The 15,624-nt window shown below is 39.2% G+C and overlaps 2 protein-coding genes across 4 annotated transcripts; both read right to left on the reverse strand.

Annotated features, from left to right (window-relative positions):
- Positions 1-528: 528 nt before the first annotated feature.
- hexim1 (HEXIM P-TEFb complex subunit 1) lies at positions 529-2,492 on the reverse strand. The gene is made up of 2 exons (XM_053511280.1): positions 2,357-2,492; positions 529-2,118 (listed from the first exon to the last, which is right to left on the reverse strand). Exon 2 carries the CDS (start codon positions 2,100-2,102, stop codon positions 1,083-1,085), a length of 1,020 nt encoding a protein of 339 aa, XP_053367255.1. The 5' UTR covers positions 2,103-2,118; positions 2,357-2,492; the 3' UTR covers positions 529-1,082.
- Positions 2,493-4,381: 1,889 nt separating this feature from the next.
- Positions 4,382-15,084, reverse strand: acbd4 (acyl-CoA binding domain containing 4). Of its 3 annotated transcripts, none has more exons than XM_053512311.1 (11): positions 14,881-15,084; positions 14,494-14,764; positions 13,698-13,818; positions 11,808-11,892; positions 11,561-11,681; positions 10,686-10,823; positions 9,231-9,319; positions 8,950-9,061; positions 8,660-8,862; positions 6,703-6,753; positions 4,382-6,608 (listed from the first exon to the last, which is right to left on the reverse strand). In XM_053512311.1, exons 2-11 carry the CDS (start codon positions 14,591-14,593, stop codon positions 6,474-6,476), a joined length of 1,155 nt encoding a protein of 384 aa, XP_053368286.1. In that variant the 5' UTR covers positions 14,594-14,764; positions 14,881-15,084; the 3' UTR covers positions 4,382-6,473. The 3 variants fall into 3 exon arrangements, with proteins under 3 accessions (XP_053368286.1, XP_053368285.1, XP_053368284.1); XM_053512310.1 differs by having other exon boundaries at positions 4,384-6,608; positions 8,950-9,121; positions 14,886-15,084; XM_053512309.1 differs by having other exon boundaries at positions 4,384-6,608; positions 8,950-9,121.
- Positions 15,085-15,624: the final 540 nt, after the last annotated feature.

Genomic DNA, 15,624 nt, shown 5'->3' on the forward strand with positions numbered 1-15,624 from the left:
CAGAAGGAAGCTTTTCTGCGTCAGAGTAAACATGATAATGAAGGAAATCATGTTACTATGAGACAAGGTAAGGCAGAATGGAGAAGGAGATTTATATATATATATATATATATATATATATATATATATATATATATATATGAAGAGAGAGAGAGAGAGAGAGAGAGAAACTACTGTGCTACATAGTGGGTCAAATTTGAGAGAGGTGCCACAGTGCCCTCTTAACTGTTCTAAAAAGAAATGAGCAGATTGGGATGTGACCAGTGTTATTAACCCTACAATTGGCAAATTGTACTGGGCAAAGTATAAAATCCATCCTATTGCTATTTAACTATTTATTGTTAAGTAATGTGGAATGCACATGTATGCATTTTTTAAATCTTAACTGTAGACATTTTGCAACAATGCCAAACCAATATCCGTATTAAAAAAGGGATCAAAGAAAGGGTTAAACTCTGAGCTTTGTCCTGCAAATCCACCTCAGAAAAAAGTGTCAATGATAAGATATAAAATAAACCCACAACTGTATCTCTTTTAAAATAATTTACTTGATGTGTTTTGGACGAAAACGAATGCCAGTATCGGGTTTCCACAGTTTTATTAGCCCACATACTGCCTTGGTCATGCATTAATAAGTGTATAGCAGAATATCAGGTGCACCAGCAGAAAATACCAAAACGGGACTGATGGACAAAAACACATCGCTTTATGGTAAACTTAGACACGTGTATGTGACACTGTGCTGTTTTCCCGTGCAGTATGAACACGTGACCTGATCCATAAGCATCGACTCTAAAAAACAAAATAGTCTCTTTTAAAGAAATCCAGTCACGTGTGCAAAAAGACCTAACCTACGTTACAACGAACTGGGACCTCACACACAAATTCAATTTTTAAAACTTGTCAGAGAAAACAAACAAACAAACAAAAAATAATCAACGTTACCTTTCGGGTCGAAAGAGCATCACATTAGCTACCGTAGCTTTACAGTAAGACAACGGATAAGATCAGCGGACAATATATCAGGAAAATAGAAACAAACATGTCGAACTGTCCCACGCGTTTGTCTGTGTGTGTATCGGTCACTGTGTGTCCGTGCCCTCGGCGTGTGGCCTCTCGGCGGCAGAGCCGTTCACGGCGAGTCCCCCCGCGGTGCTGTGGCAATGGAAGAGCAGCTCGCTGTTCAGCGCTCTCACTCTCTCCAGCTCGCGCTCCAGCTCGTGCACGCGCTGCGCGCTCTCGCCCGGAGCCGCCGGGTTTCTCCGCGCGCGCCGCAGCCAGTTGTTCTCCTCCTCCAGGCGCGACATGCTCTTCTCCAGTTCCAGGTACTCCCGCACCAGTTCCTGTTTCGACATATTTTGCAGCGTCTCTACATGGTACCGCTCGTAGGTCTCGGAAAAGTCCCGTTGCAGAAACTCTCCGCCTGCGCCCGCGGCTCGACCCATGCCGTCGCTCTCGCCGCCTTCTCCGCCTTCACCTTCCTCTTCCTCGTCCTCCTCGGGTTCGAAGCAGTCTTCCTCGCTGGCCGTGTCTTCGGACCGGCTCGCGCCGAAAGACTTGCGGTTGCAGCGCTCCGTGTTCAGGTCGGGCTCCTCTCGGTCGTGCTCTTCCATTAGGAACTGAGTGGTGTTGTAAGGGGCCACGGGCAGACCTTTGGCGAACATCTCGGCTCGGACCCGAGACGCGCGCGCGCTCTCCCGCTCGTCTAGCTCCTTCTTCTCCTCCCAGGTCAGCTTGAAGTACGGCTTCCAGCGCCGCTTCTTCTTGGACGGTCGCCGCCGGTGCTTCTTTTTGCCCTGGCGGCCATCCGGTGCGCTCTCGGAGCTGCAGCCGGATCTTCTCTTATTTCTTTCGCTCTGCGCTTTACTGGACGTCTTCTCGGTCGCGTCTCCCTCATCACCGGCAGCATCGCCAGTCTTAGGCTCCGGATCGCTCCTCTCCCGAGCGCGACACATGGGGTGCGTGTCTCCGGAGACGAGTCCGGGACAGGACTCCGGCGGATTGCGTTGCACTTGTTTCTCCGCGATGACACTCTGCAAGTCGTCTCTCTTCCGCCCCCTGTCGTCAGCCTCCAGGGCAGTGTCGTCTTTACTCAGCTCCATAACTGTACACTCCCACCTGAAGGAGATAGAAGTTTGTGATCAGAGTGATGATCGCACAGATTTAGTTTTTTAAAAATCGCCAGGCAACGAAACCTAGCTATTAAAACAAATGTAAAAAAAAAAAAAAACTTTAACTTGCAATAAAAAAGTAAATTAAAAAAAAGTGGACAGTGAATTACCGTTTCTATTTCATTCGAGACTATTTAACATGTAAGCAAATTAATAACAAAAAGTCACAAGCGAAGAAAACTCACCGTTTATCTCAAGTGTATCGTTTTAGTTATTACTCTACTTGAGTGTTAATGTTAACTCTTTCCGCTCCGTTTACAACTAGCTAGCTTTCCTGACAGCACCAAGTACATTTCCATCCATTGTAAACTCCTTTTCGCTTCTGCTACGGAGACGAGTGTTGCTTGTGAATTTATTACCTCCCACACGTAAAGGGCGCATGCGGCTAGTCCTCGTTTTTGGCAGCATCTTGGGACTTGAAGTCCAATTCCTCTCGAACCTATAAGGAAGGCGCTATATTAACCTACATTTCCCACAATTCACTGATTGTTTTCACTCCCGACGGGGACACGCCCACTCTTAAAATTCATTGGTTCAAAAGTTTTTTCAGCACTCGCTTCCTTAAAGAAGCGCTCTGATTGGCTGCTTGCTCGGTCAATCCCTCTAAAAGCCATCCCGGTTGTTCTAGTGGACGATACCAAGGGCTCTGAAATGGGTACGAACAGTGTCTTTAGATTACAATTATATAAAAAAATCTAATTTATTGAAAGCAAGAGAGTGTAAAAGGCTATAAGTGTGAAATCGCTGAAGTGCGTGGTTTGTAACAGAACCTCGTAATATTGACGGTTCGTGTGGGTTATAGTGCACTTGAAAAGACATACATACCTCGCTCCACCGACGTGGTTAAGGCTCTTCATCCACAAAGTAGTCCTTATTCACACACAGCAGTGCTTAACCAGTGGAGTGAGTGTCTGGTAACGTGTGTGTTCGTAGAGTCAACGAATACGCAAATTTTCACGACCAGATTGATTTTATACGTTGATGTGTGACGTTATTTCTCTACAAGAAAAAAAAATTAAAACGAACCAGTTTCAAAAGACCTCGAAAGTACCTACCGTGAATATGAGCGGAATATGCGGGGCGTTAGCGTTTCTGTTTCTCTGCTAGCTAGTTAGTGCTTAGCTTACCTAGGTAGCTACATAAACGGTGGCATTACAAAGTCGTGCAACGATTGCAAACACGTAGGATTATCTAGGAAGAATAAAAAATAAAATACAGTTTGTTGTGTCTCAAACATGACCAAAAAAAGAGAGATCTTCCAGTAGTCACCAGCCACTAATGGGTCAAATGTGCCTTTTTTAAAGCGAGATTATTTCGCCAGACCTCACAGCTAGGTTAACTAGCAAGCGGGTTTGTTGAGTTGTGTTTAACTAGCTTTTAAATAATTTTTTTTAAATTAGCTTAGTGTTGGTGAAGAAATCTAACTGTGAAGTGGATTTCTCTGCAGCAAAACAACTGCGTGTTTATCTCCACGCTATGATGCCCTAAATAGGTTAGCTACGTAGCTAGCTAGTTACCAAACAGAGCCTGCCCTGAGCTCACAGAGAAGCCATTTCCTCGCTAGGGAAGTTAAACTAGCGTTAGCTTTGCCACAGCTGCGCCTTCATAACAAAACATCAGGCCTGTTTCAGCAGGGTATGGCGTTTACATGAAATCCGTTTACCACTAGACGACGATTTTTTTTTTAAACTAACCGATATAGTTGTGGAAATACATTTTTAACATCGAATATACACACCAAAGAGTTTTGCACCTTTAGCTAACCAGCGTGCCTCTGCGCTTATTTGTGAGACTGTTTACTATCAATTGGATTTCACGCCACGGCAATGGCGCTCGACCAACACTCGAATTTAGTTCATTATAACTAACGGCATAATTTCGTAAATAAAATGATCAATCCACCTCATAGTTCCTCACTGACAGAGGAGCACGTGAACCAGATGCTGACACTCTATGCACTAAAATGACCCATTGTTGTCTTTTGCATAATTCAGTGTTTATGGCAGTATTTGGATGGTTTGTAAGATACATTTACAAGCATGCACATCAAAAGTGTCCTTGTTATTCCAAAAACTGTTGCAAACTGTTATAAAGAGCAAATCCTTTCCACTTATACTCATGCAAATGCATTCCTTCTTTGCTCAATAATAACCCATTTGCATTAAAGAATTGCACCACATTTTAGATCTCAGTATGCTAGTTTAATGCATGCACTTTAGATAAAGGAATAATGCAATGAAAATGTTATTTTTAATTTATACTTTAACATTTCTCAGTAATATATATAGTGTTAATTAAGTCGGCTGATATTTTGAGCCTACTCAGAAATCCACACGAAGGCCATACGTTTAATTTAAGGCTTTCCTGATTAGGTAACTATTATACTACACGTTATGCTGGTGTGTTCATTTTGGCCATTTGAACAATGACGTAAACAAATAAGTTTTTTAATAGGGTTGGTAACCTGTAACTTCTGTGCAGCGAAACAGTGGACCTAAAAAAAAATGTGAATATTATGTTTGTTTTTTTGTAATTTAATTTAAAAAGTGAAACTTATATTCTTGATTTATTACATGTAAAATGAAATATTTCAAGCTTTTTGTTTTAATTTCAATGATTATGGCTTATAGCTCATGCAAATTAAAAATCCAATATCTGAAAATACCAGAATATTTTCTAAAACAAATATGTTCATTTATGTTATCAATACATGGTCACACCACCTTTAGCACAAATCACTGCAGCGATGCAGCATGGCATGGCATGGAGGCAATCAGCCTGTGGCAGCGCTGAGGCATTATTGAAGACCAGGTTGCTTTGATATCAGCATTCAGCACGTCTAAATTTTTGGGTCAGTGTTTCTTATCTTCCCCTGAGGATCTTTCATCTATTTTCTATGAACTTCAGGTGAAGAGAGTTGGCTGACCGATCAAGCGCAGTAATATCATGGTCAGCAAACTAGTTAATGAAAAGGAAACCTGCATGTCCGTAACGTGATTGTCAGGAGACAATCATTATGTGCTCCAAAATCTTCTGGCCAATGGATGTGTTGACTTAGGATATAATTAAACATAGTGGACCAACACCAGCAGATAATATCTCGCCTCAACAAAATCATTACAAACTGTGTAAACCTCACACTAGACTTCAAGCAACTTGGACTCTGTGCCTCTCCACTCTTCCTCCAGACTCTGGGACCTTAATTTCAAATGAAATGCAATATTTACTTTCATCTTAAAAGAAGATTTTGGTCCAATTCTTTTTCTCCCTAACCCAGTGACATTTGTAGTTCAGGAGTGGGCTGATACTAGGACTGCAACAGTTGCAGTCCATTTCCTGAGGACATCGGTGCGTGGTGGCTCTTGATACACTGACTCCAGTCTCACGTCACTCCTTGTGAAGCTCTGTCTTGAAACAGCTTTGCTTGGCAATCTTCTTAATGCTGCAGTCATCAAAGTTGCTTGTGTACCTCCTCCTCTCACACTTTCTTTTCATCTTGTGGCTTACCATCCTTGTGGGGTGGGTCAATGATAATCTTCTGGACAACTGTCAAGTATGCAGTCTTCCCCATGTGTGTACTGAACAAGACTGAGAGATATTGTACACGTTATTAATAGTGCATGAATGCTAATTTACTAAAAATTAAATATTTCAATATTTTTAGATAGTGGAATTTTATTTTCATGAGTTGAATTTTTTACATAAAATTTTAAAAGATAATTAACTTGTTCGTAATATTAAAAATTTTCAAGATGATTAAAACAGTTTCTGCAGTGAACAAGCATAATGTACCTTCTGAGAGTAAGATTAAGATTCACATTAGTTCTTCTGCACGTTAGATTACGTCAGTGTAGCACTCTAACCCATGTAAAGGTTTTCTTTAATGTTCAGAGAAGTGTTAAATTAACAAATGAACCGTCCTAAATATCCCAGAGTTTATTTCAAAATAATCTATCAAAATGAAATACTGGTTTGTTCATTTTGAAATAAACTACAGGAAGGCCAAAAAATCTCCACGCATAGCATAAATTAAAATCTTTTAACAAAATATAACTTTACTAACAAAGCATCTTTTGCATGATGCAATTTCTTCATAAAAACACAGAAACCGATTTCTCCCACACAAGTTAATACATCTGGTGTTACACAAGTAATTGCTTAATTATGTTAATTTTTCTTATGTATTAGAGACTTTTAGTGTATTTTAAAAGCATCCCTGCTTTTCTTTAAGCACCTGAACCTTTTAACAAATACTATACTAATTATTATGTAGTATGATTTTCCTTGCACAAGACATTCAGATTATGGACACGCAAGCTTCTGAGGCTTTTTCTTCCTCTGCTGTAGCCAGAATATCAATCCCTGAGCGATGAAAGGCCAGATCAAAAGCAGCAGCAGAGTTCGACCAGAGACATCAAATGGCCACCATTTCTCCACCTGTGGACGGGAAGTGGAATTTCCATTTCACATTTCATACTTAAAATATGAACCTTTTAAAGTTTTCCTCCCCTCTTTAAAGTCTAGACATTACCTCAGTCTGTGGAGATGTTAACTGCATCTGTCTCCACTGTGAGTTCTGAGCCTTCAATGTATTGAAAAAGAAGAACAGAAACAATATTAACACTTTCTATATTATGCACAGAATACCATATTTCAGATATCCATTATTTTCATTTATCATTTATCAAAATATTCACGTAAAATTTGTCCCTGTTCACGAACTCCTCCTCAGAAAATGACCCAGAAACCGGGATCTCAAGCTAAACAAAGGCATGAGTGCGTCGCCCAGCATCAGTTTGCTCAGTCCGCAGGTGCGGATTGTGCACATAAAATAATTTCGTGCAAAGTGGATTGACGTCCAAGTTTCTGTGGATAAGTATCATCCGAACAAAACTGTGGTGGACAGAGTGCTACACCTTATAAACGATAACGCGGTGTCTTTTTTTGTGCCGCGCAGTTGCGCAGGTGTGCAGAGCAGAAGAAACAAATGTCTCTGGATAGATTTTTTAGTAACACCGGCTGCCACATATAAAAAACAAACAAGGTCAATAAACAAAAAGAGAAAAAAAAAACCCTGATGAGAATTACCCAGTGTTATTATGGAAGAGGACTCTCCTTCCAAACACTAAACTCCTCCCCACCCATCTTTCTCTTTTCCATTCCATGTCAGCGAATATCCATAATAAATGTGCACAAACAATACATGTAAAAATGAAGTAAGTGTTCGCTCTCTCCTATACAGTTTATATTTATATTTAGTGTTGTATTGTTTTTGTAAAATTAATGCTTTTCATGCCTTGTTTTATATTTTGTGATATAAACGAAATACATCAAAAGTTATATATAGTTCAAAGTGACGAAGAATAGATTAATTTCATTTACTTGTATTCCTATGAAAAAAACTGAATCGTTGTATGACTAAATCAGGTTACGACCAGAACTTATGAATGAATTATGTTCGTCGACCAAGGTATATGAATATTTATATATGCTATAAATTAACTAGAAATTCTGTTGTTTTTTTTGTTTTTTTTTTGGGTGGCGTGTAGTGTTTGGCCGGTGGACAGTGGGCAGCGAGGGTTTGCACAGGTAGTCAAATGCATCACCTTTTATGTCATTCTGTGGGCGTGTCACAGGCATACCTCCCCGACTGTAGCGGTAGGCAGCGTCATCAGCTACTTTTATGTCATACTGTAAACGTGTCACAGCTGTTTCTAACTGAATGACCAATTCGGGTACATCAGGCCAAGTTCATCGCTATTGGAACCCTGGATCAGACTGCAGAGCGTTTGCAGCGATAATGCATACGACAGGCAGAAATAAGGGCTTCTCAAAGATTTGAGCAGTGTGATTTGACTGCCAACTCTATTCACTGGAGGAGCCATGGATGACCTCTAGTACAGTGTAACATTTCGTTTCTAGTTTTAGTTTCTTGACTGATCATCTGCTTACAGCTTAAAAGTCTGGCAACTTAGTATTTGTTTTTCAAATTAAATATTTGAACCACACTACTGAGATCCTAGCGGCCCATTCCTCAAACATATTACTTTAAATAATCTTGAGCTTATGTAATTTAACACAAATCATTTAGCAAAACCACTTGCATATTACAGTAACTCAGCTTGGAATTATTGTCATACCCCGCCCCCACAGTCCTGACCTTGCTCCAAGCCATTTCTACATGTTTTGCCCCTTACAGGAGTGCTTAAGAGGCCAGCATTTCAAACATAAAGTCTGATCATGGTTCTGGTGTACGGAGAAAATGTTCTATGTTGATGGTATCTAAGCACTAGTAATACATTAGAAGCATTAGTGTGGCAGGGAATCGTAAAGAAAAATAAAGGTAATTTTTACTCTTGTAACCCTGTTCTGTTATTCCCCACAATCCTGGTTTGACTTAAACACCCGCTTACAGTTACTTTTCATTGTGTTACAAACTACACCAATTTTTTCTTTTCCTGTGCCTGAATTCATAAGCAGAGCCTTACCAAAGCAGCAGCCAAGCCCTCAACCACCTCAAGCCTCTCCATCACACTCTGCATGTCTTCTTTAAGCCTCTGTAGTGCGAGCATGATCTGCTCCTGCACTTGTGCATCCTGAAATCCTTCAGTCCCTCTGGCAGGGTTGTGTCCTCCTCCTCCACCTGTTGCCTGCTGCCCTGCACGTCTACTGCTGCTGTATGGAACACTGCCTAGAAACAGGAAAGAGGTTAGTGTTGCATATATAAATCATAGTTTCTTCTTGTCTAAAATCAACTGCAAATTTGTTCAGCACTCACCAGGAGCTTCCCTCCAACCATGCCTCATTCCATCTCTTCCTTGTTCTCTTCTCCTCGGGGGTGGTCCATTCCCAGCCCCTTCCCCACCTTGCCCAGCACCCAGCTGGGTCACCTGGAGGCCAGGTGTGTAGGTCACATGCAGATTATTCTCAATGTATGGCTCAGCAACAGGCTGTTCATAAGGGCCAAGTAAAGTGAGCACATGGTGAGCTCGGCATGTCTAACAATAGCACATGATGGTGTTGCCAAGGGTGGTACAAGTCAACCTTAGAAGTTCATACCTTAATGTAGTCCAGCTGCTCCACTGAGTCACAGAAAACTTCACTCTCAGAGTCACTAGTCAGCACCAGACTGTCCGACAGAGCCATATCTACACAGAGGTAGCATCTAGATCAGTATGCTTTAATACCAAGCAAATCATGGTAAGCATGTTTGTTTGGCTTCATCATGGGTACATGGATCCTGAAGTAAATTCTCTTAATTCTGTCTTAGAAAACTACTATATTTTACCACAAACATCTATGCACTGTTTTCCTTTTGGTAACTGACTAACTACTAAACAAGAGTTTAAACAGACGGTGAGCCAAAATAACAATTTACATGATTAAACATTTTTTCCCCAAATGTACTAGACCAGACAAGACATGTCTGGTGTATGAGGCGTCCTTCCTGTTTTGGAAAAAGGCATACCATAATCAACGAGTTGATTTCAGTATTTGTATATATTTTAGAATTAGTATATAAAACTGTCAGATGTTTGTGTCATTTAAAAATAAGGATGTAATCCAAATTGCAAATATATTAATTTCCACATCTTCAGGACTTTATATTTACAAGCCTGATGCTCATGTGTAAAAACTATATGATGAGAAAGAGCTTTTTTTTTCTTCAGCCCATGCTGTCTTAACTACTGTACCTGTTAAAGTACTGTATTGCTATTTTATCCAATTTTTATTCACAACATTGTTATAAATCACATAAAGCCTGTTGTGATAGTTTAAATGTATAAGAGTTGAATGCTTTCCTTTAACTATATAAGCATTGTACTGCAAGTGAGAAAAAAACCTAAAGAAGCAAACTTTGCACACACAACTTGGTTAAGAATCCTTTAACACATTAAAACCTATTAAAACCTAGAAGGATAGTGATGAACTGTTAAATTTAAGGAAGAAATGTCAGAAAAAAATCATGAATGAAGTATCACTTAACAGTAAAAACCATGGCTATGTTTAATAGAGAAAGTAAGAGCATTTCCAAAATGTGATGAGAACTCATATGATTGGGACTAAACAGCTGTGTGAAAAAGTAAAATAAATTAATAAATAAATGTACTTTTTTACTAAACTTGTTTGGGAGACTATCTGAAACTGAAAAAAAGGCTACAGTCTGCTAGAATGTATAAAGATTGGACTTTGGAGCAATTTAAAAGGTCATGTGGTCTGATAAGTTCAGACTGACCCTATTCCAGAGCGATGGATGCATCAGGGAAACATATGAAGCATTATGCATAGTGTCCACTGTATAAGCCTGTGGAGGCAGTGTTATGATCTGGGGTTGCTTTAGTTGGTCAGGTCTAGACTCAGCAATGTTATGTGTCAATTAGATTAAGTCAGCTTGTGACCTGAATGTAATAAATGACCAGGTTATCACATCAATGGAGTTTTTCTTCTTGATGGCACAGGCATATTCCACACAAAAAAGTGTATTAAAATAGTTTAGGATATATGCAGTATTACCAGCACTTTCACTTTGAGGCACATCGTTAAACACTGAAACCAACGGTTGCTCTTTCTCTGGTTCTCTGGGTATTTCTTTTTGTATAGCGCCATCCACACCCTCTGCTGGATTTCCAGTCGCTTCATTTGCATTTATATCTAACACAAAATAAAAACACAACTCATATTTTAAACATAATGTTGGTGATTTATCTTTCAGTTTTCAGGTTAAGACAGCTGGTTAAATAACTTTAGTATCTAGTCAATTGTATTTAAACAGTCTATAGGTTTTTTGCTTCTCCATACAGAAGGAACATTAGCAATAGTGCTACACTAAACCTTCTTGGCACCTTTTGATTTTTAATTAGGTTATATTTCTCATGCTTCTTAAAACCAATGTAAAAACTGTCAGCTCATCTGTAAGTTACAAGGGCTGTTCCAAAAGTAATGCAAAATTAGCGATAACTATTAACATCTACAAAGAGGTAGCATAGGTTGTTCAAATTGCACATGTTGGTAGAGTAACTCTTCCTCTATACAAAGGTACTACTTAACATAGTCTTCATCACAAAAAAAGCATTTGTGCCATTTATAACGCCTACCCTCAAATCCTCTATAAAAATCCACAGTCGCAGTTAAATGGTCTCCCCTTGCATGGTTTCCCCTTCTTTAAACTTCTTAATTTAACTGTGCACACTCTGTAAACACTTTTGGTACAGCCCTTGTATAAAGATTTACATTTTTAAAAACATTTTTAGCCCAAAACCCAAATGTATTTCCATTCACTAATTTAAAGATTGGTTAATTTGTCCTGACAAATATGCAACATGTTATAATAAATTAGGTAATTACATAAATATTACATGATCATTTGATAACCCTTGATACATACTTACCTTGTCCCAGACTCAGTAGTGCCTCTGGTGGTCGTGGGAGATCATGAATCACATGGTAGAGTGGCTCAAAATAATGGTAAAAAGAGGCCATCTTCTCATTTATGGGCATATTTTCTATAACCTGTATAAAATGTGTTAGTTTAACAAGTTTCTGCTAAGCAAATCACGACAGGAGAAAAAAAACATTACTCATTTCTATGTGGGACTTAGTAAAAGAGATAGCTACAACAAAATGAGCTTTTCTAACCTCTTGTGCAACTTTTTTCATCTCATCAACATAGGCGGCCATGGCACTCTCACGACTCATGTCTCCAAGCCGATTCCACGCATCCCTGTAAAAAGAGAAATTATCTGCATTTAGTACTGTAGATACCTATATTGTTTTTTTATGTTAAGACTACCTTTTATTACAAATACAAGACAAGAAGCACGGCTTAAATACAATGTGACACAGCAGTCATAATATGTCATAATCTGTCTTCTGACATAATTTTGAGCAAATCGAAGTGAGAAAAGCATACAGTCTGGTCAAAAAGTATTTTGTTTAGTCTATTTTTGCCTCTGTACACTGCCACAATGGACTTAATATGAACGGTGTGTTCTTAAAATGTAGACTTTATCCTGTAAATCAGGGGCTTTAACAATAATGTTGCATTAACAATTTAACAAAATCACTTCATATTCACAGGATCAGAACTAATTGGACAGTTGACTGATAAACACTTCATGACCAGGTTTGGCCTGTTTCCTCCAACTTGCCTTTTAAACCCATTTTAGTGATATTCAAACAATTATTTAAAAAGAGACAAAATTATGAAAACTGTATAATTCTCCAAATACTTAAAGACTGGGCTGTTTTTGCTCAGTGATTTAAGTGAAATGAGGTAATGATGACTAATAAAAATCGTCAGCAAGTCAGTCATTTAATACCTCCTTTATTTTGGTCAGAGTACCAAAAACACACACCCAGCCTGAAACACATCAAGTTGTCTCCACCCCGTGGACTATTGGTTTGACTTAGCCCCGGCAGTAGTACCAAAGTCCAAATGCAGCCCTATATTTTTGATTCTACAGAAAGGGCTGCTTGGGAAAACCCAGTTCAAACCCACGTATCCATCAAGAGACCATGCACAGAAACACCCCACAGACACTAACTCAGTCTTAAGAACCAGAGACTCAATCTCTACCTACTGCACCACTGTCAGCAGTCCGAATTTCTTGTTTGTGTTAGGATTCAGATCTCTATATAACGCAGTTATTAAGTCAGTTAAAGTAAGTCCACAAAAAAAGCTGTTTAAAATTCCAATAGAGTTTTAATAATAGTTATTGTCAGTTTTCAGTAACTACGTTAAACATATAGACAATCTGAGCTTTGATGGCCTTGTACATTTCCTTGAACTGTATCTGTATGGAAGACAAAAAACAATATTTAATCAATACTTGCACGCTACTGGGCTGTGAATAAATGTAAAAGGACTCTGGTTGCTCTGTCACACTGGGCTCTCAGGTCTGGTATTTTAACAGCCGTCATCTTGGATCTGCAGAATTGTTTGCTTAAGCCCATCTCCTCCCCCCCCCATTACAACGATGGTATCAGAATATGACACACTGGTTTTAAACTTCCACCAGGAAGAACAAACATATATTTATCTGTCTATTCATCTTTAAAAGTTTGGTCATCAAAGACTACTTTAATTTTTTTGAGTATGCATGCTGTGGCATACTTTCATTTCTGTTTCATTCACACACTAGTAGTTTACCTGTACAAGGTAAAGTATCGTGTTGATTGGCTCTGCTGAGTGACAGATATAACCATGCCAACCTTGAGGAAAAAAAGCACTTGATTACTGGTATATTAATTATTCTACACCTTGGACAGTGTGCCAATCAACTACAGAGCGCACACACACAGTACGGGCAATTTGGGAACGCCAGTTAGCCTAATCTGCACGTCTTTGAACTGTAGGAGGAAACTGGAGGACACCCACCAAGCACCAACCCACCAAAATTCTGAGATTACCAGTCAACTGGAAAAAATTTTTTTTTTTAATCTAATACCAAGTCGTGTGTCTGTGAGTGGTGGTTCTGATATTTTTTTAAGGTATTAATATTTAATGCTAAACATTAAAATACTTACCACTTGTAGCGACCTACAGGGTCCCAGAAGCTGGGACGAGATGCTGTACAAGGTCCACACACAGCCTGTTTATACAAGCTATAAAAACGCAGCATCACTTCATATGAAGGCCTGTAGGAACCTGAAAAACGTATTGAACACCTACACACTCAGACTGTGTGAGAAATCAACACTAAGTGCTGCAATCTACACTATATGGACAAAATTTATTGGCCAAACTTGCAATGCCATTATATCCAAATACATATAATCAAATATGAGTTGGTCCTCCTTTTGCAGTTATAACAGCTTCCACTCTTCTTGGAAGAATGTCCACAAGATTCTGGAGAGTTTCTGTGGGAATTCATAGCCATTTTTTTCTGTACAGCATTTATGAGGTGAGGCACTGACATTGATCGAAAGGGCGTAGCTTGCAATCTCCATTCCATTTCATCCCAAATATGCCTGATGAGGATGAGGTCAAGTTCTTTCACACCTAACTCATCAAAGCATGTCTTTATAGTCCTTGCTTTGTGCCCTGGATCACAGTTACTGTATGCTGGAACAGAAAAGGGCCTTCCCCACACTGTTGTCACAAAGTTGGAAGCATAGCATTGTCCTACCTAATGTCTTGATATGCACAAGCATCCCTCCACTGTGGATAAGGAGCCTGATTGAATAAAACACCTGAATTTAATTACTAACACGTTTGGCCAAATAGTTTTGTCCATATAATGTATTTTTTGTATCAGACATAGTGCCAAACTATAACCATCAGACATAGTACTATTAGTTTGCACTGTGTTACAGTGATTACCGTTTTTGGGAAGGTTCTGGATGACATCCACAGCCGCCTGAAAGCGTTTCTGACACTCTTCAGACTCGGACGGGGGTATTTGTGCCACTGGGATCTCCATAAGCAAAGCCTGAGGCCTACAGTTGGTAGAAAACAACCGAAATGAAACGAGCTGAAAGTCCAGACTCAGCCGCAGTGGCGATACATATCCACATAGCCTACAACTGGGAGAGTTTTACGATGCAGGATTTTCCTGAAGGCTCGGGGACGGTCGGGTCATCTGTCCACAACTCTGGAGCAGGAGAAAATAGCGAAAATAAAAGTGTTATTTTGCACTGGCACTGGTCAAAAGTAACCCGTTTTCTGTTTAGTCAGTCAGATGGTGTGAGGCGAACATAGTCCACTCACCTCACCTGCAGTCTGCGTCTCTCTCTCTCTCTCTCTCTGACTGAATGAACAGCACGCTGGCTGAAATTACACCAAGCTCAGGGTGTGTTTTTTTTTTATCCGTATAAAATGACAATGAGTCAAAACGGACAAAAACTAGAAATGCGAAAGTGACAGCTGCGTCTGCTAGCTGTTTACAACCGGTTTCTAAAAAACTGCTGTGGAATTTAGTTTAGTTCCGGGTTCTGTCACGTGACAGAAGAAGGGCGGAAAACGCTGAGTGAGAGGTTGTATTGGATATCGAGAAGACAAAGTTATTTGCAAATTAAACAAAAGCAAGAATAGCACACCATTATAGTGATTAATTTATGCATAGGCTATATAGTGCATAAAAGGAAATCTAATATGATAAGCACAATCACCACTAGATGGCATAATAAATCAAAGCTTTTATAATTATTAAATTCAAATTAAAATTTTATTTGTCACATACACAGTCATACACAGTACGATATGCAGAGAAATCCTTATACGACCGCCCGTGACCTTAAAAATATTATCAATAATGAATAAATTATAGAATAAAATAAAAAATAAAATAAAAACTTTATTTACTAGAAGATAAGTACAAAATATGAAAATAAAATCAGCTATACAAATACTTTGGTTGTAGATTTACACTATGTACAGTGGAAAAAAACTGAATTGAAATAGAATTTAAATAGAAATGTGCAGGGAGTGTGCAAATATGCATGAATGTGTACA

The sequence above is a fragment of the Clarias gariepinus genome, chromosome 14, assembly GCF_024256425.1.
Source record: "Clarias gariepinus isolate MV-2021 ecotype Netherlands chromosome 14, CGAR_prim_01v2, whole genome shotgun sequence".
NCBI classification, from domain to species: domain Eukaryota; kingdom Metazoa; phylum Chordata; class Actinopteri; order Siluriformes; family Clariidae; genus Clarias; species Clarias gariepinus.